Source organism: Ailuropoda melanoleuca, chromosome 2, assembly GCF_002007445.2.
Source record: "Ailuropoda melanoleuca isolate Jingjing chromosome 2, ASM200744v2, whole genome shotgun sequence".
Lineage (NCBI taxonomy): Eukaryota > Metazoa > Chordata > Mammalia > Carnivora > Ursidae > Ailuropoda > Ailuropoda melanoleuca.
Window position 1 is genome coordinate 108,439,553 of NC_048219.1, and position 25,064 is coordinate 108,464,616.

At 35.1% G+C, this 25,064-nt stretch overlaps 1 protein-coding gene across 1 annotated transcript in view; it reads right to left on the bottom strand.

Moving 5' to 3' along the window:
• DARS1 (aspartyl-tRNA synthetase 1) overlaps positions 1 to 25,064 on the bottom strand; it is a 59,074-nt gene that overhangs the window by 22,771 nt on the left and 11,239 nt on the right. The window contains 1 exon segment of the mRNA XM_034654490.1: positions 19,300 to 19,402. Coding sequence (XP_034510381.1) covers positions 19,300 to 19,402 — 103 coding nt within the window.

Consider the following 25,064-nt stretch of genomic DNA (forward strand, 5'->3'; position numbering starts at 1 on the left):
GAAAGTCCTCTTCAAGCCAACTCAAGTTATATACTCTGAATGATTGACCACTAAGTTTATATCCTTCCAGAAAAAAGCTGGATGTGATCTGACACTCTGCCCTAAAGGGCCAATTAAAGAAAATAAGTTTCTTTTTTCCTCAAAAGTACCAGATGACTTCTTTTATCCTGGACCTGAAACTTGTAACTAAGTCTATGTTTAGTACTTTTATTGAATTAGGTAAGATTTTGTGATAAAATACTTGTTCAGCTAGACAAAAAATAACCACTATTTTAAACGTCATTTCTAGCACCAAACAACTCACAAAAGGAAATTCTGAAAATCCAACCTATTTCTTAAACTAGGGCCAAAGACAGACTTCTATCACAAATTAGTCTACTGAATCAATTAGACAGAAGATAGAATTAAACAGATACAGAGGATTCTTATAATTAATTAATTTGCCCTTCCAATCTCAGTATTATCTCCTTATTATACCTAGCAGCTATACACTGTTAATAGAATAGTCTCTTTAGATATTAGTAACACCATTCCATGATTTTTTAAACCTTGGATAATTTAGCTCTAGTATCTCTATTACTACATCCGTATCTATATCCCACTAATGTTATTTATCTGTAGACATGAATGAATTCGGTACAAATAATATTAAAATAAAACAAAGAGCCAGATTTGTAAAAAAGGGTCAGACTAGAACTTGCTAGTCAGCTTTAGTAAAGCATTAATAAGGGTTTTATGTATGTGTGTATATAATTAGAGCCAATGCAAGAGAGGGATAGGAATACATGAATAAGCTACTGCTAGTAGAAGGATGAAATTTTACTTTTTAGAAAAAGCCTAATTAATATGATTTTAACTGATATTGTATGTTAAGATGGCTTAAAACTTTGGAGTGTGTATACTGTAGTTTGACTGCTGTCATAAAGAGACCCTGTTAAAATTTCAGTTTTATATTTTGAAACTAAAATGTCACTATACTCCTATTTTGAAAGAGGGTTATGTCAAACAGACAACTAAAAGCCTTGGGTTTTTAGATGATACAGCAGGAAAAAAAATCCACAGTCAAAAGCAGAGAACTCCCAGGAACTATCTGATTGTAGAAGAAATGGATGAAGTAAATTAAACACATTCTTCCAAGAACTAAGTCAGCTATCTTTATTATTACCATTACCTCCCAAAACACACTATTACTGTATTGTGTTTTACACCTCTTCTACTTTCCAACCACCTTTCTGACATATAACTAATCACTCTACAAATAAGATAAATTAGTTACAGGCTTGATATTAAAAAATGCCCTAATAGGCTATCCTATTCGTGTCATCCACTAGGAACCAACAATCAGTCTAATAGTTTACTTCTAACTGACACTGTCTTTAGAAAATAAAATTGTAGGGGCACCTGTGTGGGTCAGTTGGTTGGGCAACCGACTCTTGATTTCAGCTCAGGTCGTGATCTCAGCATCATAAGATCTGGCCCCACATCAGGCTCTGCACTCAGTCTGCTTGAGATTCTTTCTCCCTCTCCTTCTGCCCCCCCTTCCCCTGCTCATGCTTGCTAAGATAAATAAAGAAAATCTTTAAAAAAAAAACTGTAAAAAGCATCCTTTATATATTTTATGAAAATATTTTGAGTTAGCTATCAGTTTTTTTTTTTTTAAACAAATGGCTCTCTCTCAAAATAAATAAAATGTTTAAAGAAAGGGGGGAGGAGTGCCTGGGTGGTGCAGCTGGTTTAGTGCCTGTCTTCCGCTCAGGTCCTACATTGGGCTCCCTGCTTAGTAGGAATTCTGCTTCTCCCTCTACTCCTCCCCCCTGCTTGTGATCTCTCTCTCTCTCTCTCAAATAAATAAATAAAATCTTTTTTAAAAACCAGAACAAATGGAATAATGTATGAATAACTCAATTATAAAACGAGCGACTTGGAAGAAATACAAACAGTACTCCATTATGTGAAGGAATAAAATCCCATCTTTCCAACCTGAGTGCCATATAGTTTGCTACCCAGGGCCTCACCAACTACCTCAGGGACACTTTCAGTATCGTAATTTTATCAATCTTGATTATAAATTTTCATATCTACATTACCTAAGAAGCAACAAACCAAAAAAAGAAGTCTAATAGAACTATTAGAAGTAGGCACTATTAGAAGTATTAAGAATTGACTACTGAAGAATATATATAAAAAAATAAACAGGAAAGTGACAAAGAACCACAGTGTAACTTAGCAGAGTAATAGATGTTCATAGTAATGACCCTCTGACATTAAAAAAAAAAAGTTTTTCAAAAGGAAGAATGTATAAAATAGACTTCAAAGATTCTGTTAAAATTGTCAGAATAGTTTCAGTACTTAAATGAGGTAAGCTTCATAGTCTCAAATAATGTACTAATGAGTAATGCCTTATTCTTCAATGTTGCCAATTTTTTTTTAAGTTCTTAGCTTATCTCTGTGTGCACTAAATTCTTGCTCTCAAGTCTTTGCTCCCCCTATAGTAGTAGTATTCATCCATACCTTTGCCATAGATTCAAGGTAAGACAGAAGGTAATTTTTTGCCTCTTGGCTTTGGCCATATGACTCGCTTTATCAATGACAAATCAGTGGATGTGATGCCAGTAAAGGCTTGAAATGTGCTTGTGCAACTGAACCTCCCCTTCAGCATTCCTGCTTTTCTCCATAATATGATGTCTGAAGTAGCTGTTGGTCCAAGGAAGCTGAGAAATACAAAGAGTAGACCAGGACACAAACCACAGCTTCAAAACAAGCCTAGATGAGCTGAATTCTAGCTGACCGACAGATGTGTAAGCAAGAAATCAAGGTTTATTGTTAAGATGCTGCTGAATTTTTATTATTGGTAAAGTATACAATACATACAACTTAGCTTTTTAACCACAGTTAGATGTATAATTCAGTGGCATTCACAATGTTGTGCAATCACCACCGCTATCCATTTCTAGAACTTTTTCATTATCCCAGAAACTCTGTACTCATTAAATAATTAACTCTCTACTCATTCCAACTTCCCCCCACCCCCACCTCAGCTCCTGGTAACCTCTATTCTACTTTCTGTCTCCAAGAACTTTAAATTACTCTAGGTACCTCAGGTGGAACTATAATATTTGTCCTTTTGTGTCTGACTTATTTCACTTGGCATAAAGTTTTCAAGGTTCATCTATATTACAGCTTTTATCAGAACTTCATTCCTTTTTAAGGTGGAATAATATTTCATTATATGTACATAATACATTTTGTTTAACTATTCATCTGTTGATGGATATCTAGGTTGTTTTCTGTTTAGGTTATTGTGAATAATGCTGCTATGAACAATAGCATTCAAGTATCTGTTTGAGTCCCTACTTTCAACTCTTCTGGGTATCTATCTAGAAGTGGAATTGTTGGATCATAATTTTATGTTTAATTTTTTAAGGAATTGCCATATTGTTTTCCACAGCAGCAGTACCATTTTACATTCCCACCAGCAATGCATGAGGGTTCCAATTTCTCTACATCACTAACACTCATTATTTCTCCTTTTCTTTTTTTGGGGGGGTAACGGTTATCCTAATGGATATGAAGTGATATCTCACTGTGGTTTTGGTTTGCATTTCCCAAATGCCTAGTGATGTTGAGCATCTTTTCATGTGCTTACTGGCCATCTGTATATCTTCTTTGGAGAAATGTCTTACCAAAGTCCCTTGCCCATTTTGGAATTGGGTTGTTGTTGTTATAAGTTATCAGAGTTTTTATATATTCTGGATATTAATCCTTTATCAGATACATGATTTGCAAGTATTTTCTCCAATTCTGCGGATTGTCTGTTCACTCTCTTGATAGTGCCCTTTGATGCGTAAGATGTTTTAGTTTCAATGAAGTCAAATTAATCTAGATTTAGTTTTGTCACTTCTACTTTTGGTGTTATATCTAAGAAATCACTGCTAAATCCAATGTCATAAAGCTTCTGGCCTATGTTTTCTTCTAAGAGTTTCATAGTTTCAGCTCTTATATTTAAGTAATTGATCGATTTTTGTTTTGGTTTTTAAAGATTTTATTTATTTATTTGCCAGAGAGAGAGAGACAGAAAGGGAGAAAGAGAGAGAGCACAAGCAGGGGGAGCAGAAGAAGGCTCCCTGCTGAGCAAGGAGCTCGATGCGGGACTGGATCCCAGGACCCCGGGATCATGACCTGAGCCAAACACAGACGCTTAACCAACTGAGCCACCCAGGCGTCCTGTTAATTGATCCATTTTGAGTTAATTTTTATTTTTATTTTTTTTAAGATTTTATTTATTTGACAGAGATAGAGACAGCTAGCGAGAGAGGGAACACAAACAGGGGGAGTGGGAGAGGAAGAAGCAGGCTCACAGCAGAGGAGCCTGATGTGGGGCTCGAACCCATAACGCCGGGATCACGCCCTGAGCCGAAGGCAGACGCTTAACCGCTGTGCCACCCAGGCGCCCCGAGTTAATTTTTATATATGGTGTATGTATGGTAAGGTCTTTGGCATATGGATATCCAGTTTTCCCAGCATCATTTGTTGAAAAGACCATCCTTTCCCCATTAAAAGGTCTTGGTACCCTTGTCAAAATTCCATTGGCCATTTAAGCCAGGGTTTATTTATGGGCTCTCTCTTCTATTCCATTGGTTTATATGTCTATCCTTATGTTAGTACCACATACTTTTGATTACTGTAGCTTTGTAGGAAGTTTTGAAATCAGGGTGTGCGAGTCCTCCAAATTTGTTCTTTTTTTCCAAAACTGTTTTGGCTATTCTGGGCCCCTTGAGAGTCCACATGAATTTTAAGATGGGTTTTTCTATTTCTGCAAAAAATGCCATTGGGATTTTTGAAAGGGATTGCCTAAATCTGCAGATGGCTTTGAATAGTCTTACCATACAGCAGAATTTAAGATGGTTTATTACACAGTTTTTTTCCAACAGCTAATTCATAATGCAATACATCATATACCCAACCCCTTCTTCCTATAATCACTGTTTACTATTTGGTCTATACTCCTCCAAATTTTTTCTCCTTTGCAAAAAATATGGAATGCTTCATAAATTTTGTGTTGTCCTTCTACAGTAGTTTTGTTCATTTTCCTCTGTATTTTTTTTTAATGTTGAAGAAGCAAGAGTTTTATTTTTACAGATCAAAAAAAACTGATCTTAACATATATCAAAGCCTAAAGTATTTTTATTCCTGTATCACTTACCAATTTCCATTTATGTTCCAGTTCCTGCATGAGGTGCTTTACACATATACCATTTCACTTAAACTTCTCAAAGGCCTACGAGATAGATATGACCACCACTTTATAGCTGAGAAAACTGAGACTCTACAAGAGGTCAAGCAAGTAGGCTAAGATTATACAGTAGTAAGATAATGTACTGATTACTGCACTAGACTGTTCGTTCTGTTCCAGACTCACAATTGAGCACCAAATTTTAAATATTCCAGAATGCATCATCAGCTCACTCTGAAATAAGACATTCTCATTCTTAGGGGCTCACGAGCTGCCACATTCCTTTATAATTTATGTGAAAGCAACTGGAAATAGCAGGCCCTTCACAAATGGTTTTCAAAATGCTCAAGAATCATACTCTCTTCTTGTAACACTGATGCATCTTGATGTCCTGCTATTATTGCCAGCCTTAAACAGTATGATGTTATTAAAGTTGTATTTTACTTAGAAATTAATCCTAGGGTGCCTGGGTAGCTCAGCTGATTAAGCGTCTGATTCTTGATTTCAGCTCAGGTCATGAGATTGAGCCAGGCATGGGCTCCGTGCTCAGCGGGGAGTCGGCTTGAGAGTCTCTCCCTTTCCCTCAGTACCTCCCCCTGCTTACTCTTCTTTCTCTGTCTCTAATAATAAAGAAGTTAAATCATAAAAGAAAAAAAAAAGAAATTAATCCCATAAACTGAGAATTTCTTTTTTTTTTTAAAGATTTTATTTATTTATTTGACAGAGATAGAGACAGCCAGCGAGAGAGGGAACACAAGCAGGGGGAGTGCGAGAGGAAGAAGCAGGCTCATAGCAGAGGGAGCCTGATGTGGCGCTTGATCCCATAATGCCGGGATCACGCCCTGAGCCGAAGGCAGACGCTTAACCGCTGTGCCACCCAGGCGCCCCAAACTGAGAATTTCTGACAGCAGATTTTAGATCTACTTTTACAAGTCCATCTTTATCGAAGTTTTTAATACAGATGTTGAACTGGACAGGACCAAATACAGAAGTTCTACTTCTCCTCCAATAGATAAGTATCTCACTCCAACAAAGAGGTATAAACCATTTATATACAGTTTTTCAAAGAGCTGCAATCTACAGCAGTATAACGACCTAGCCTATATTCACCAACTTATTATCCACACGATGCTCAAGGAGTACCCACATGCCCATTCCCTCTGGGCCTTGACTGTACGTGATATATACATACACTTCTACCACAGCCCCTGTAGCATGTCTTTGCATGCAGTTGTTCATCTATTTTGCCCTCTCCCCAAATTAAGTTCCTTATGTGATACATGTGTCATGGTATTCCCAAGCCCAGCAGAGTGCCTGGACCAGAGATGCTAAATAAGTTTTCCAAATCAGTGATTTCTTTTGAGTATTATTTTGATATTTTACAGTTCTAAAAGTTAATGCAGCAAACTGAAATTTCAACCTACCAACTAAGTAAAATACCTATTTTTAGATGAAAGATCTAGAAAGGAAAGAAAATGCACAAACTTATATGCAGCTAGGTGACTCATAGAATGAAAAATACACTTGTGACTCACCAGCTACCAATAAGTCACTTAACCACAATGACTAATATGAAGAAAAAGAAAATAAAACACGTATGTACACAACTAACAGTCTGAAAAAGCCTTTTTTTCATAATCCAAACATCTCTATGCTGGGTGGGAAGAGGGGTGTTACAAAAGTACAAACAGCAAAATATAATTTTTAACTTTAACAACTGGTATTCAAATTAACTGCAGCCCTTTATAGTAGTCGCTATAACTTTAGCTTGAAACTTCATTTTTCTCCTCCAAATTTTTAAATAAGAAAACAATGGAATTAAGACTGTTGAAGGAAATATTACAGATCACTTAGCCACATGGACCTTAAACTTGCTGCTCCTTTTTCTTTTCCCTTCTAGCTTGAAACTTGAAACACTGTGTTTACATTCACTGTACCCCTTAATAGCAGTCAATACAAAAAGGCCTCTAGGGCTACCTTTAAAAAAATTTTTGTCTTTACAAAACTCAACCATAACTAACACAAGACTACTGTGTTCATTACTTCAAAATGGCACTAAATAAAAAATAATTTTGAAAAGAAAAAAAGAGATTACTTCTTGTCTCAACTCAAACACCAGCCACCAATTTTAGAAAATTAACGTCAACATAAGATGGAGATCCAGAAACACAGGCCTGGATAGGTATCCCATCTTCCTGCTTCCCGACAAATTCATTTAAGGACCACAAACCATTCTGGATACACAATTAAGAACCTCTTCTTAAAGATCTCTAGGGAATGAGATGTGCCAACCTTCCTATGTAACTCATTTAGTTGCTTCATTTTTATATGCATTGAACCATGAGAAAATTGATCTTTCCAACAGATTGATTAAAATAATGTGTTGAAGAGTCCTGTGGCACTTAAATCCAATTAGTGAGTCAACTTTTCAGATTAGTATATTGATGAATTGGATATTCCTAGGAAAGATAAGCGGGGACAACAACTGACCCCATGTTAAGTGCCAATGTTGCTCTTAAGGAATACACTCAAAAGCTAGAAACTGCTAGTGGTACAATCTAGTTAGTAAGGCAAAAATAAGCACCTCAGATTTAATATCTAAAGTAAATGCTAAGATAGTTATCCACTTAAGATATTAAAAGTGACCTCATATTTTGCCTTTTAAATGATTGGGAAACCCCAGCTGGAACTATCTGATTTGATATTTTTAATAGTGTAGCCTTTGCTTTTTTCCACCTGGTATATGGCCAGAGGGAATAGAGTTAAACGTAGGGCCTCATGGAATTAACATATAAATACCATTATTTCTGCCACTTTGTTGTGTAGGAGTTCACATGTTTTAAATGTCCAGTCTCTTAAGGTAACACTATTCAAAATGGAAACACCTTGAGAATAAACAAACAGTCCTTAGGCACTCCTCTAAAGATAATCGCAAGCATTTCACAAATAAGAACTAAGACAAAATGAAAACAAACTGAGGATTAGAAATGGTCTTTTTCTCATGGACATATTTCTAAGCATGCTATTTTTCGAACCAAAGATTCTAGCAGAAAGGGTGGTTAGCTGACTCACTAAGCTGCTACCTCTCCAAAGTGAATGTATTAGTAAATATTCATTTGAATTACCTCATGCTTCGCTGGTCCTCAAATTTCTAAAGTAAGCTGAAAACATCTATAAATAAGGATTTTTGCTTCATTTAAATAAGTAACAGAATCTATCAGAATTTATATGTTGTCGTTCATGTGCTGTTTTTAATCATAACACAAGGCTGATGATACATTAAGCAATAGAAGTCATAGTGTTTTCCAAATTTTTCTTTTCTATAATTATAATCGTAGTTAGAAACCAAAGGATCAAGAGGAATGAGATACTGAAGAGTTCAGTGAAACAATGAAAACAGGGGTCGCCTATAAAACTCTATTTTCATTATAAAGTGACTGTGCACTGGGTGTTATACATAACTAATGAATCACTGAACACGACATCAAAAACTAATGATGTACTATACAGTGGCTAACTGAACACAATAATAAAAAAAGAAGACATTCCACTAGGCCCAGCTTAGGAATAAAAATAAACTGTTGTGCCATGAATACACAATATACTCCTTAACCTTGGTGTTAGATGATGGCATCAGGAGTCTATGGGACTGGGTAGTTTGTCGAGCATTCACAGGGCAAAAGAAAGGGGAACAGTGGGTAAGGATGCAGTGTGGGTAGTTCTGGGAATGGAACTGGGTGCATGAGTTCAGAAGAGGACAGAAAACGTAGGACAAAAAGGGGAGACTGGCAAAAAGACCAGAAGTCTTGATGAGGTCCAAGAGAAGATTAGGAGGCATGGGATAAGTAAAAAGTTGGAAATAATGGTTAGAGAGAATCGCCACTGGAGTTTAAAATCAAATTCTAAGGAGCAAAATCCAAGTGGCGGCCACAGGAGTGAGTTATTAAAATGAATAGTGAAGCTAGTGGAGGAGAAGTAAGGAATTTTAAGGCCAAGCTATTCCAAATGAACACCTAAAGACATTCAGAGTGAGATGACTTGAAATGAGAGGAATACAATACTATCAACCAGAAAAATAAAATGGCTTTGAGTCGACTATACTTCAATAAAAAAATAAAAATGTGACACTGATTGTAGTATTATTTTTGTATTTCTCAACCATTCAACACGTATCAAGCTATTCTATCTACATTAAAAAAAAATAAGGTTCTTTTCAAAAAACTACATCACTGACAAAGTTTTTGACCATTATGCTATTAACCCATTTTCCGTATAAATGTTGAGGTTATTGCATAATTTTGCACAACATGCTGATTTTTAGGGAAGCATCTGTTATGTTACAGCAGAAATGAATAATTACTAGCACTACTTTAAAAAAAGTTAACCCCAAAGGACAACCATATTGTGAATGTCCCAACATCTCCTCCCTTGCTGACAATTCTAGGAGAGGATTTTGTTTATACAAGTGTGTAACAAAAGGCCGATGTGTTAAGGAATGGCATCAGTTATCCAGCCAAACTCTTTCATTTCCTTCCTGACTCCAGAATCCTAGTAAACGATAAATTCTTTTTTTATATTCAGAATTTGTGGACTTATTCTACACATCAGTTGCATACACCATATGGTTGCTTTGTTGACTGATTCTGTTTTACTTCTCACAACAAGAGTGCTAAGAATGTGCAAGATGCACTGTGTGGCAGTGCAGATGATTAAGAAAAAAAGACAAAAGGTTAAACAGAAGTAGATCAGTTATTAAATCTGCCTAGTGAATTTTAGGTTTCATGTTTATAATTATAGCTATCAAATATTTTTATATTGAAATTATTCAAGAAAAAGAACTATCTTTGCAAACATACACTCTTTAGTTTCTACCCCACCCCCACCCTTTCCCACCTCCACTGTTTCCATTTTAATAGCATGCTTTTTAACAATGGAGTGACTCCTTAGGAAGGCAACTACTGCTTTATGGTAAAGGAGACAAGTTCACTAATATTAATGATGGCTAGAAAAAAAAATTATTTTTTTTTAAAGACTTTATTTATTTATTTGACAGATAGACACAGCCAGTGAGAGAGGGAACACAAGCAGGGGGAGTGGGAGAGGAAGAAGCAGGCTCATAGCGGAAGAGCCTGATGTGGGGCTCGATTCCATAACGCCGGGATCACGCCCTGAGCCGAAGGCAGACGCTTCACCGCTGTGCCACCCAGGCGCCCCAGAAAAAAATTTTAATTTCTCCTTTGGAACTGTTTTTAGCATTAACTTATGACTCAACATAAAAATATTCTTTATTACTTTATAATCAGTCATGCTTAAAACCAAAATTATTTTTTTTCACCAGTTTTGGTTTTCCACTTGGGCAGTATCTAAAAGTCATTATCACCATCAGGAAACAAAACAGGTATCTATCTATCTATCTATCTATCAATCAACTATATATCAGAATAAACTACACACTGTAGAAAAAGATACTGTTTAGGCAAAAAGCATTACTTTGAGGCTGAAAACATTTTCCAGGCATCAATATATTTCAATGACAGTAAGGTTGTATTCTAAGTGAGCTATATATTATAGAGGGCTTTGAACTACTATCATTAGACTATCTCAGAGAAACAAGATGACATAGGAGGAATATGAGTCCTAGCGTCAGAGACCTTACACTTAGTATTTAAATTTCAATTTCCTCAGCTGTAAAAATGAAGACATATAAAAAAGTGTCTATACCTCATAGTGCTGCTGTGAGGATCAAGGGACAAAGTGCAAGTATGGCATTTTGCAGCTTCATACTAGTGTACAGGAATATTTAATTATTCATTTATATTACAAATTATAAATATTATATAAATTATATTATAAATTATAAATATTATAAGCAATATTAATTAATAATATTGCTGTTCTTTGGCTGTACATCAGACTCTGATGCCCTGCATCCCAGTAAGTATAAAATTCATGCTACATACTAGAAAGCTTGGCAAGATAAAGGAAGGGCAGTCACTACAATGAATTTTAATTACAGATTGTTTCTTAAACATTTTTTTGTTTCTTAAATATTAAAAATAATATTTCACATGCAATGAAAGTCCAGGGGTGTGTGTGTGGGCAGGGGGTTCCTTCCACGGCCTTTCATCTAAGAAATATATGTTGCTAGTTAACAGAGGTCACTGAAGAGTATCCTATCATTATTCATATAATGCACTCAATACATCCAAGATAATGATGGAAGGTTAACAGCATAACCTTTGTAGAACAGTGGTTTTTACCTTTTATTTCAAATTATTTTAGGTACTATATACTTAAGCCCCTCAGAGTGCTTCTACCAAACTAGCCTGTTACAGTAAAGGCCTAGAATATGTTAAGAAATCCTATACATGAATATACGCTGATTGTCACTTGTTAATAGTAGGGATAAACCTGGGAGTTGGATGAAAGCCAGGTGATGACAACTACAATTTTAGGTAGTCATCAGCTTGTATTTTTCAAAACCATTCCCATTTTATTTGTATCTACCTTCCACTCCCCCCCCAAAATCAATAATGGTGAAAAAGATGTAATTTTAAGCTTTTCTTTTTTGCATATTTACATAAACTAATATCAACAAAAACTATTAAAATTTTAACACTTCTAGAAACTTGAGTATTAAAAGTTTATAGTAAAAACAGCAAATCTGTTAGCCTTCTGGTTGTCAAAAATAATTTGTTGAATCTTACCAGACTCAATGAGAAGTGTGGCCCACAGATCTACATAACCACCCATATTCAAATGAATAATTTGTAAATCTTGGGAAAGGTGTAATAAAAGATTAGTTTAAAAAAAAGGATAGACTATAAAGTTGCTACACACTAGTTTTTCAAGTAATGCACCAACATAAAGTGCATCAATGATGTAAATTAAATATACAATTCATTGAGGCAAAGAATTGAAAATTCCCAAACATAAGAAACCACATATTTGCCAGTTAAATCAAAATAGCATCCAAAAAGCATAAATTATGTAAGTTGTTTTAAAAATAATAAACCACCTTTTCATAATAAAAATCTGTATTCCAATTCTTTTTTTTCTTTTTAATGTAGTCTCTATGACCAGCATGGAGCCCAGCATGGGGCTTGAACTCTGGATCCTGAGATGGAGACCTGAGCTGAGATCAAAAGTTGGATGCTTAACCCACTGAGTCACCCAGGCACCCCTCTGTATTCCAATTCTTTTTTTTTTTTTTAAGATTTTATTTATTTATTCCTGAGAGAGAGTGGCAGAGGGAGAAGCAGGCTCCCCGCAGAGCAGGGAACCCTATGTGGGACTCGATCCTCAGACCCCAGGATCATGACCTGAGCAAAGGCAGATGCTTAACCAGCTGAGCCACCCAGGCACCCTGTATTCCAATTCTAAGGTAGGCATAAGTTGGTTTATAGGTCAAATAACTTCAATTACAGTGAATCAGTACTACCACACTCAATCTCAGACTTTTATATTTCCCAGGCAAGTGGAAATGAAGATGTTTATTATTAAAGAAGGGTCTTAGCTGTAAAGAATGAAGTAAGACCTGCATATGGTAAACAACTTATGAAGTTACATGGCTAGTTAGTGGGGAGCCAAGTTTCTGGGCTCTCTGGCCTTCTATTATTATACCCAGCTACACAGAGGTGCTTTGTAAAAATTAATAGTTTAAATTATGCTAGTAGTTCTAAGATGACTTATTTTGTGAACTCATTTGTCTTCACCAAAACTCCAATAATGAGTTCAAAATAAACTTGGTAAAAAATTAAGCACTACTCAATATGGCACAGACCACTGGTTCTCAAACTACTACAGGGACTCTCTTTAATGGTATAAAATAATGTCAGGGACCACTTTAACCGGATTTTATCATGTTACTTATATACCTACAAATATAAAAGTAGTATGAATCCACATGCTTATAGCCCTTAACTTTATTCTATTTTGTTTTAGAGTTTTAGTTTAAATTCCAGTTAGTTAGCATATAGTGTAATATTAGTTTCAGGTGTACAATATAGTGATTCAACATTTCCATACATCAACCAATGCTCATCACAAATATACTCCTTAATCCCCCATCACCTACTTCATTCATCCCCCTCACCTGCCTCCTCTCTGGTAACCATCAGTTTGTTTTCTATAGGTAAGAGTCTGTTTTCTTGGTTTGCCCCTCCTCTCTTTTTTCCCCTTTGCTCGTTTGTTTTGTTTCTTAAATTCCACAAATGAGTGAAATCATATTTGTCTTTCTCTGATTTATTTTGATCAGCAAAATACTCTCTAGCTCCACCCATGTTGTTGCAAATGACAAGATTTCATTCTTTTTTATGGCTGAGTAATATTCCATTGGATGTATATGTATATATAATACACATATTTTATATACATATACATATATATCTCCTACATTTTCTTTATCCATTCATCAATTGATGGACACTTAGGCTTTTTCCATAATTTGGCTATTGTAGATAATGCTGCTATAAATATCGGGGCATATGTATCTCTCTGAATTAGTATTTTTGTATTCTTTGGGTAAATACCTAGTAGTGCGATTGCTGGATTATAGGGTAGTTCTATTTTCAACTTTTTGAGGAACCTCCATACTGTTTTCCACAGCGTATAGCCCTTAACTTTTTTTTTCCCATTTTAAAAATTTATATTTTTGTGACAATTTGAGATAGCATTCACACACCATACAATTTCTCAAAGTGTACAGTTCAATGGTTTTTTAGTATATTTACAGATACATGCAACCACAATTTTAGAACATTTTCATCACCATAAATAGAAATTCTGTACCCTTTAGCTTTCACTCTCTTATCCCCTCATTCTTCCCCTAGTCCTAAGCAACCACTAATGTACTTTCTGTCTATATTAGCCCTTAACTTTAAGTCAAAATGAATTTTAAGGGAAAATGAAAGCAAGTATTAAAAATAACAAAATTCAAATAGCAATATTAAAGTTTGTTAAAACTAAACTGCTGACATTTGGTTTAATGTATAAAGTTAAAGTCTCAGATCCAGTTCTATATTTAATCTGTTTCTGTATTTTTACTTTATTACCAGTAATGTGAAGAATGTCTGCTCACAATTATATAAAACGTTAAGTCTGAGGTTGATTTAGGACAATTAGGCCCCATAATTAACCCAAATACCGCAAACAGCAATCCAAGAATGACAATTTAAAGAAAGTACCAGTTGATAATTATATAAACCTATCTTGTTCATAAGAAAGTTAATAATGAAGCATTGTTAATTGAAATTTGACTCAAATAGGTATCTAATCTGATAAGTACTAGAACTGGAAATAGAATCATTTTTCCTTGCATGGGAACTATTATATTATTAGTGATCTGCTGCCCCTCTATAGACAAAAATAGGATTCAATAAATCTGCTGGAACAGCACAGATTTTAAAAGTTCAGGATGCCTCTTAACTATTAAGTACCACCTAGTAATCCAACTTGTTCTTAGCATGTGTTGCTATTCAAACTACGGTGAAATCATCATTAGTACGGAACATGGATATCGTCTAGTTTCAGCTGGCATGAACGCAACTGTAAATACGACAGTAAATGCTATATGAAAAGTACTGAATTCACATAGCAGTTTTCTGTTGTAAGATAGCCTTTAAAATGACATGGAAAAATACCCTTATATATTAACTTTAAGGTAATCATCAAAATGTATGCTAAATTTAAAAAAAACATAAAAAACTTCCAGCCTCCTAAGAACATATCTATGGACCCCAAAGAAATGAAAAGAGAAACCAATGACTGAGGATCATCAAAGACATAGGCTTAAGCTAAGCGACAAAGAATGAGGATTCAATGAATAAAAGCAAAACTTTTAAAATAAGAGGAAGAGAGGTCATTGCAGACACAGAGAATCTGCCCAATATGAAGACATATATGGTAAAGTAGTGGGAAATAACATTGTGGTGAGGGAATCAGCAGGCAGAATTAATATTGCACATGGTTGGAAATAGGAAGCCATTAAAGATTTTAGATTAAAAAAACCACTTGAAAATAAACTTCTGGCAAATATAGACTTAAGGAAGAGCAAAAAGAGCTTGTATCTCTCAATAAATACTAAGTTTATACGAGATAGGACTATTTTGTTCTAACCCAACTAACATGTGACAGAAATTACAGAGAACAACACTAAAGAGAGAGAGAAGAAAAAAAAAAGAAGCCAAATGCCTTAGAAAACTCATTTGGAGAGACAAAAAGAAGACTTTACTCGCAAAAATAATTCTAGAAAATAACGATGATTATTTTCATTCTAGTGCCATATCAAAAATTATTCTTCATGCTTAAGAATACAGAAAAGTCCATGCGAACTTAAGGATTTTGCAGTACCGTGTAACAATAATATGTGAGTATAACTGACCACAGCAAGTTATAAAAATTCTTACTTTTCATCTGTTAATGTCAAATAGAGTAATTTCTTTCTAATGTTATTTATGATTTAACGATAACCTCACACCTTAGTTCTTGTTTTACAGAAATGCCAGCTCACCAGACAGCACTGCCAGAGCAAGTGACTTTAAAGATAAATGCACGACAGCTACCTTAATCTTTGTTTTCACACTGGAGCCCATGAACATACATTTTAAATAAAATAGTTTATATAAAGATAATTTTTAGGAAAAGGATTTTGAGAGATGAAAAAAAACAACACAATTTTTTCCTAAAAAAGTTCTAAGAGTTCTTTAGAATTCATATTATAACCTCACTTGATTTATTATTATTCATGAAAAGAATAGGTTATTTTCAAAGTAAAATTTTTCTGTTCTTGTTTTTCTTCTTTAAAAATTCCCACTTTGAATTTAAGATCATCTACTACTAGCTTTCTGTCAGAAACGACATGTGCCTTAGACTTCTATTACCAAGAAAGATCAAGATTTCAGTACTACCTGAGAAGTACAGTGTAGAGTCACATAAAAAAGACAAGCTGACTGTTCCTAAAAAAATTACCAACCAACCACAAAAACTAAAAACTCATCATTTTTACGTGGACAGACCTAGAGGGGTATTATGTTAGGTGATATAAGTCAGACAAAGACAAACACCATACAATTTCACTTATATATGGAATCTAAAAAACAAAACAAATGAGCAAATAAAGAAAAGAAGCAGAAATAGACCCATAAATACAAAGAACTGGTAGTTGCCAAGGGGAGGGGAAATGGGAGGATGCGCAAAAAAAGGTGAAGGGGAGTAGGAGATACAGGCTTCGTTATGAAATGAATAAGTCACAGAAATGAAAGGTACAGCATAAGGAATAGTCAGTGGCATTGTAATAGCATCCTATGGTGACAGATGATAGCTACACTTGGTGGTGAGCATAGTACAATGCATAGAGTTCCTGAATCACCATGTTGTACACCTGAAACTAATGTAACATTGTGCGTCAACCATACTTCAATTTAAAAAAAAACATCATTTTTTGCCACAGTCTTAGTCATGAAAATTTTCCTCTTTCACAAGGTAGCAAAGTTATTAACACATTTACTCTTAATTACTCAGGATAGATACTTTAACGTATGAGTAGTGCCAAAAGTTAAATAATTAACCTAAGTACCACATGTTAAGCCTATTGTATAAAATTGGCGTCATTCACTTGTATATAACCAAAGGCTTTATAATTTGCAACAGTTCTATTATGAAACCATCTTTTCCCACACATTACTAATTATATAAAGTCCATTTTTGGGGGGAGGGAGGCTAAAAATAGATACATGTTCTTTGCTTAAAAAAAAATCCAAGTCACAATTTAATTGTTAAGCTGAATTACATCTAGATCTTGAGTTCTACACTTCAAGAATATGAAATCCAGACTAACTTAACTAAATTCTTGCCTTGTCTAAGAGAAAGATCACACTTATATTATATCGTTTATATGGAAATAGGAAGCCATTAAAGATTTTAGATAAAAATACCACTTGAAAATAAACTTCTGGCAAATATAGACTTAAGGAAGAGCAAAAAGAGCTTGCATCTCCCAATAAATATTAAGTTTATACGATATAGGACTATTTTGTTCTAACCCAACTAACATGTGACAGAAATTACAAAGAACAACACTAAAAAGAGAGAGAGAGGGAAAAAAAAGGCCAAAAGCCTTAGAAAACTCATTTGGAGAGACAAAAAGAAGACTTTACTCTCAAAAATAATTTTGCGAACTTAAGGATTTTGCAGTATTGTGTAACTTTAATTTATGTATTATGTATTTCTTTAATTTATGTATTATGAGGACATTAATGAACTAAATTCTATTTGGGAGACCATTTTCAAGTAGCTAGGCCAGCTAGTAAGCTTTGGTTGACCTCTGATAGGGTCAATTGCTGTTAGTCAAGTCGCAGAAGTTTGAGAAGATCCAAAATAAGAAGAAGTAACTATTGGTGGACTACTTTACTTCTAAAGTCATCAAATGAATTCACTGTCCTTTTGTCAGTAGGATATCTCTTAGTAAATATTAAGGGTAAGTGGGAATTTCAAAAGATTTTTAGACTAGAATATTTTCTTTAGGAATGTAACACTAAGGTTGTAAGGCAATTTAATGGAAACACACATTCTAAATAAAACTGTCAGCTTCATATATTAGTTTTCAGAACAATTTAATACGTAAAAGACAAAAGCCATAAAGATTATTTGTTGATTTGAAATTGACTTTTTCCCAGTATTTTTCAGTGTATTAAATATAATTTAGCATACATGTCTACAGTTTCCAGGGGCCCTATTTATAGAAGGCTCTGTGTGGAAAGTTTATTTCTAGGGACCAAGCTCATTTATGTCCCACTTCACAGGACTGACCTTAAAAGGCTAGCTGACAATGCACCCCACAAGCACACACCCTCGTAGACCATGAGATAAAAACAGCAAACCTACTCACCAAAAGATACAGACAGAAGAGATAGAAGTGTCCGGGTAGCAGGACTGGGAGATAAGGTGAGGTGGGACTATGTACCAGTAATACAAATACTACTGAGTTCATCAGTGACCTGATGCAATTAACGGCACTGGAGTTTTTAAACCAGGGTACAAGATACTGCTGTGATATAATAAAACTAAATTTGATAAATAAATCTCTAAACCCATACCAGTTACTGAGCGTCCACTACACGTAAAACACTAAGGGAGTCGGGGAGGGCCCAAATATAAATTGTTAATTTAGATCGTTTTTTAGTTCCCTTCTAGTTCTAAAATTGATAATTCTATCTATACTCACTCATCTTTGAAAGTATACTTCTAAAGAACAGAGATAAAAATCAAGAGAAAAATATAACATTTATCCTAGATTTAATTTCTTTTAAGAAACATTCATGCCTATGAAGTACGCTATTACTTAAAATATAAAGATCATCCATTTTTCCAAATCTTCTTTGATCATTATCATGGAAATAAAATTTTGATTAAATTGAGAAAAACACACAAACACAACTATCCACATTACCACGTTATGCATAAGCACTACACTACCTCTATATCCTGCCTCTTGCAAACTTAACAAAACTAAGCATTTCTACAGGAACAGCAAGACTTGTTGGGGGGGGTGGGTTGATTTTACTTTTCTTTAACCCTTTTGATGTCAAAGTTAAAAGCTATAAAATGTTATGACATTTGTTTTACTTCCTTTAGGAGGGAATCATTTGCAAAACGACACTCTTATTTTATGTGCTTTTATTTTTCAGTTAGAAAACTTGTTGCTTAATATGCAAATCTCAAACTGCGGTGAGGGGGGGAGGTAGGAACTGAAGCTCAACAAACACAACAAAATAAAGTTGCTTTGCTATGTTGAGGCTGCCAGGCTTTTTGTTACTCTACTTGAAAGTAAATGTGACTTGTCTGTAGAGAGTGCTGCTTCAGCAGTTCCAAATGAATTTCAAGCCTGTGCTCCATATTTTCTCTTTTGTAAGTTTAATGTATTCAGCAATACTGAACTGACAATTTAAATAACTACATTTTTAAACAAACGAAGCATTGATGTTAATGTATGAAAATGGTCCAAACCCCCGGGAGTCTTGGTTCCCACCATTGTTTATTCTGACAACAGGATATAATTGCTTACTTACTTGGCAGCAAATTTAACCATCTGCTTGCTTGCATGGTCTCCCACTGCCACGAGCGCCTGGACATTAAACTGCTGCTGACGTAGGACTAAGAAACACTGCTTCCCTGAATAAGACAGAAAGAACACAAGTGTATTAAGGACATGCTACTTCAGGTTTTATAAAGAAAAATGTTTCTCTACTTTAAAATTGAGCCAAAATTGACTATACTCATTAGGCACGTACATATGTGTATCCAGCTTCCATGGCCCAAATCCTCATACTGTTGACTAGCTTTAAAGAAACCCAAGTTTGCACTATGAGTAACAAAAGTGCTTTTAACATGTTTGTTATGAGAACAAAGGCAAATCACCAATTTCAGAAAAATATTATTAATCAGAAAATTATTTTGTCATTGCATTGATTAAACAAATTTCAAGTAACTTCAGATCACTTTCAACATTCATTGAATAACAAGTGTATTCTACAGGCAAAGGCACTGTGCTAACCACTATGGGATCTTCAATGATAACCACAGAAGTGTTAATAAAGTGCTTTGTATCAAGAATACAGGCATTCTGTGCAGGTAGTCCATTTTACTTCCTACCAAAGTATATTTTAAAGAGCACTTAGAATGACAGGCTAGTTTCTACCATGTTTTATTTTCCTGTTTTCCTTTATCATATTCCTCATCCTTCATCCTTTGTAAGAGTTCTGCATTTTCCTCTTTACCCCAAATACCTTACTTTTTTTTTTTTAAGATTTTATTTATTTATTTGACAGAGAGAGAGACAGCCAGCGAGAGAGGAAACACAAGCAGGGGGAGTGGGAGAGGAAGAAGCAGGCTCCCAGCGGAGAAGCCTGATGTGGGGCTCAATCCCAGAACACTAGGATCATGCCCTGAGTCGAAGGCAGACGCTTAACAACTGAGCCACCCATGCATCCCTTACTTTTTTTTTTTTTAAAAGATTTTATTTATTTATTTGAGAGAGAGCAAATGAGAGAGCAAGTGAGAGAGCACAAGCTGGGGGAGCTGCAGAGGTAGAAGGAGAAGCAGACCCTCCTGCTGAGCAGGGAGGGTGACAGGGGGATTGATCCCAGGGCCCTGGGATCATGGCCTGAGCCGAAGGCAGACGCTTAACCAACTGAGCCACTCAGGTGCTGCTCCAAATAACTTACTTTGTCTATAAAAAATCATTGTCATTCTCCTCTATGACCAGTTTTATTTTTACATATTCTGGGCCTCTAAGAGCCCCCCACGATCTCCCCTCCTTTCATAAGGAACTGCCATTCCCTATTCTTAACCTTTTCAAAAATATTATTCATAACAGATTCAGTGACTATTTATCCTTGTGACATTCTTTTCCTCCAAAGCAAATTCTTTTTAAGTCTCTGATCAAGTTTTGGGAAATTACTTCCTCATAAAACAAGTTAAACCTTTTCAAGATCACTTTTCTCATCAGATTGTTTTATAAAACACCAAAAGATTTCAGTTTTTAAAATACTTGCAAAAAAAAAAAGCAAAAATGCAAGCAGACTTATAGTCATTACTTTCAACATACAGTATTTTGAAACACAAAGCAGACCACAATCATGAGTCTAAAAAAAAAATGTTGCAAACAAAGTGCCAACACAGAAATAATCTATGGACTTCGGAGTGATGTATGACTGACATATTTTTAACCACGAAATATACACTTATTTTCCCTTTCCTTTGGAGTATGATCCAGTCATAAAGTAAAATCTTAAAAAGAAAGTTACATATACTAAACACATTCAAGGGGATTTTAAGATACTGAATGGATAAAGACTGTTACCATGGAGAAATCTGCAGATGGATCAAAATGACATTACCCTGGGAACGACAGAAACCACAGAATATTTGAGAAACCTTTAACAGCATGTTTTTGTGCAATGGAAGGGAATGTAATTTAGTAAGTATTTTAGCTGCTCTAATAGTGCAGATAGGCAGCACAGACCTAGCTGCACTACAAAGCCATGCTGCGATGAACTCCAGTGCTACACAAAAGACCTTGACAGAGAATGGAGCTCTCCAGGACTTACAAAAAGACTTAGCACATGAAAATGTCTCTGGGTCAGCACTAGGGGGTAACACTTAGTGTAAGGGTCGCTAAAGAGTAAAAGCTTTGAAATCCAAAGACCTAGGATCCTATCCTATCACTTCCTGGGAAGGGGCCTGAGGGAAAATTATTAAACTACTTTATGCTTCAGTCTTCATCTTCAAAATGGAGAACATATAAGTATGTTACTCTTGGGGTTTTCTCCTATAATCTTGAGGATTATACAGGTAATATATTTTGAGTTGTGACACACTTAACTAATGTTAAGTATGAATTAATGTTATTAATTAATGTTAATTATCTTTTTTTCTTTTTTTTTTTTTTTAAAGGGAGAGGGAGAAGCGGACTCCCCGCTGAGCAGGGAACCTGATGCGGGACTCGATCCCAGGACCCCGGGATCATGACCTGAGCCGAAGGCAGATGCTTAACTGACTGAGCCACCCAGGTGCTCCTAATTATTATCAATAGCACCACTGCCACTGGCTACTTATTTGATTGATTACCATTCCTATTTCACATTTGGATTACAATGTGCAACAACCATGCCAGGTGCTGGAAACACAAAGTAAATATTTGATAGACAATCATGATAGACTATTATGTAGAGAAAGTGATAAAACCATATAGTATAATCCCAATTTTGTTTGTCTAAGTATATTAAAATTGACTGTGAAGAGAAAAAAACTCACCAAAATACGAAATTGATTGGATAGGAAAAAAAAAACCCACAATGTGGCTACTAACGGATGTGAACTTATAGGAAATTATGCTGTTCTTCGTATTTTTGGTTTTTTTCTGAACATTCTACAATAAGCATGTACTATTTTTCTAACCAGAAAAAATACTTTTTAAGAGAATAAGACAATCAGGGGGGTAGGTATAGAAGAAACGTAAGGGTTGAAAGGAAATCTTGGCCATCTTCAAGATTCAACACAAATAGTATGTAAAACCTGGAAAGTTCTAGGAGGCTAAATATAGAAGCCAATGTACTCCCTAAGATTTGACCTCACTGCTAGGGAAAACAAATCAAGAAATCAGTGGTAATGGGTGGAGTGAAGATTGTTCACTGTTCTCTTTTAATGCTTAATGTGTTTATTGTATGTAATTCTAAATATTAAACCTTTTATTTTTTAAAAAAGGAAACAGATGGAAGGGAGAGGATGTAGTAAAACCAGCACCATGAGATAGTATATAAACCTAAAAGTAAAAATGTATCAGCACAAAAACATCCAGATCAATGGAACAGAAAAATAAACTCAAAATAGACCCTATTAGAGAAAAGAAATTCTAATTCTAGATAGAATTCAGGAAATTAAAAAAAAAATAACAAACCCAAAAATAAAAAACAGTAAAAAATGAAACTTAATATTAAACTGTACAAAAGAGTAGGGAGATCTTTCGAAGTTTAAAAGCTACAGAATATCTATATATAAAAAACTGAAACACTGGGAAAAATTATTTGCTGAATGACTTATAACCTATCTGTGTTAATATCTTTAATACAGAGATCATAAAGATTTAGAAGTAAAAGACATTGAGATTCCAGTAGGTAAATGGGCAATAAACTAGAACAAATCATTTTAAAGAAAAAGAAAAAACCTAAGTAGATAAATATAAGGAAAAAAATGAAATGAAGGTAATTCAAGTTGAAGCAAACAATGATGACCATAATTTACCTCTCAAATTAGCAGAGATTTAAAAATATGTAATGTTATCTAATGCTTGAGAGAATTAAATGAAAACCGTTCCTTCATAAGTTGCTGATGGCAAGGCTTTCAGAGAATCATTCGACAATGGGCATTAAAAGGCTTAAAATTGTTCTCTTTGCTTCAAGAAATGTATTTCTTAGAATGTATGTTAAGCAGGCGCCTGGGTGGTTCAGTTGGTTAAGTGTCTGCCTTGGGCTTAGGTCATGATCCTGGGGTCCTGGGATGGAGCCCCACATCTGGCTCCCTACTCAGTGGGGAGTCTGCTTCTCCCTCCCCCTCTGCCCCTCTTCGCCTCCCCACTCACGATCTCTCTCTTTAATAAATAATCTTTAAAAAAAAATGTATGTTAAGGAAATTGAGTATGGAGAGAGTCACAGTTACAAAGATGTTCATAGTAGTATTATTTCTATAAAAGCACTGAAACTCTATTATCACTTACTTCATATTTAAGCAGTCTTTACTAGTAGAATGACCTACACGTGACTTTTATGCTACGGTTCCCAGGTTTCTGGTGTTCAAAGCACTTTCAAATACTAGAACCTTGATGGTCCGTTCAAAAAGATTTTTAAAAGACTCAAAAAACCCCACAAAAATCCAGTACTGGTTTCCTGGTAAGTAGACCTGTCCACTCAGACTACTTTTATCAAGTACTTTCGAGACCAAGTTCTTGGCTGTTAGTCCTTCCTTGGCTCTGGTTGGAGATAAACTGCACTGCATGACCTGCTTTGTTTCGCGTTTTGCAAGGCACTCTCATAGACACTGGCGAGTGTTAACAGGGAGCACCATGTGAACTGCCATCCCTTTTATGTACTTTAAAAAAACAAAGAATATACCCATGCTTGTAAATGCATTTTTTCCCTGGAAGGATACACAAGAAATAACAGTGGTTATTTTGGGGGGAAGAGACTGTGATGAGATGGAGAAGCTACAACGGTGAGACTTCTATTTTCCTTTTATATCTTTTTTTTTTTTTTAAGATTTTTAAATTTATTTTTGCGAGAGAGAGAGAGCGAGCGTGCACACGCGAGAGTGAGAGCGCATGCCTGAACTGGGGGAAGAGCAGAGGGGGCCCGATGTGGGACTTGATCCTAGGACCCCAAGACTACGATCCGAGGTGAAGGCAGATGCTTAACTCACTGAGCCACCAAGGCGCCCTTTCCTTTTATATCTTTTTGCACTTTTGGAATTTTAATTTTTACTAGATCCATATATTACCTTTTATTCTAAGAAGCAAATACGTAATTTCTCACTCTGTGTAAGTTAGTATTGGAACGTTATAAGACAGACTAATCAACTGCTAAATATTACTTGTCTTTCTTCTTGGAACCCGCCAACTGGGAGAGAGTTTATAGAAAGGAACATAAAGTCAATGTTCGAAAAAGCTGAATAATTTGCTACTTATAGATATTTTAAATTGAGCTCCTTAACAGTTAAGAATTTGTGTTGCATTTTGGTTAAGTTTTTAGAAGAGGCAGTTTATTTCTTAAGTTTACACAAGAGTCCTGTTTTAGAAAAATGTTAAGTTTGATACTTTTTATAGCACCTGGTACAAACATGGTCGTAGTCAGGACAAAAAGGCTCACCCTCAACTCCATTATGGTGATAGCTCAGTAATAAAGTGGGCTTTTGTGGGAGAACTACGTTATCCAAGTTGTGAGGCAATCTTACATTTTCATCTCCTCCTACTGTCTTTTAGCTTGCCAACCTCCTGAATTCATTATTTAGATAATGTACCTTAACTTCCTAATACCCAACATTAACATTTTCCTTTATCATTTATGTTAATTCATTACCAAATAAAACAGCAAAGACCCAAATGTTTTAAAGCACTTTCCATTTGTTATTCCCCTGAAATATTCTTGCGTGAACATAAGTTGAGCTTTTAAACTATCTGACAACCAAAATAAACTAGCTATTTTGGAAGTGTAAGTAACTTTTCAGAAAGAATAATATTGAAGAAGTATTTTCTGGCTTCAATGTAGTATATATAAAATTTGAA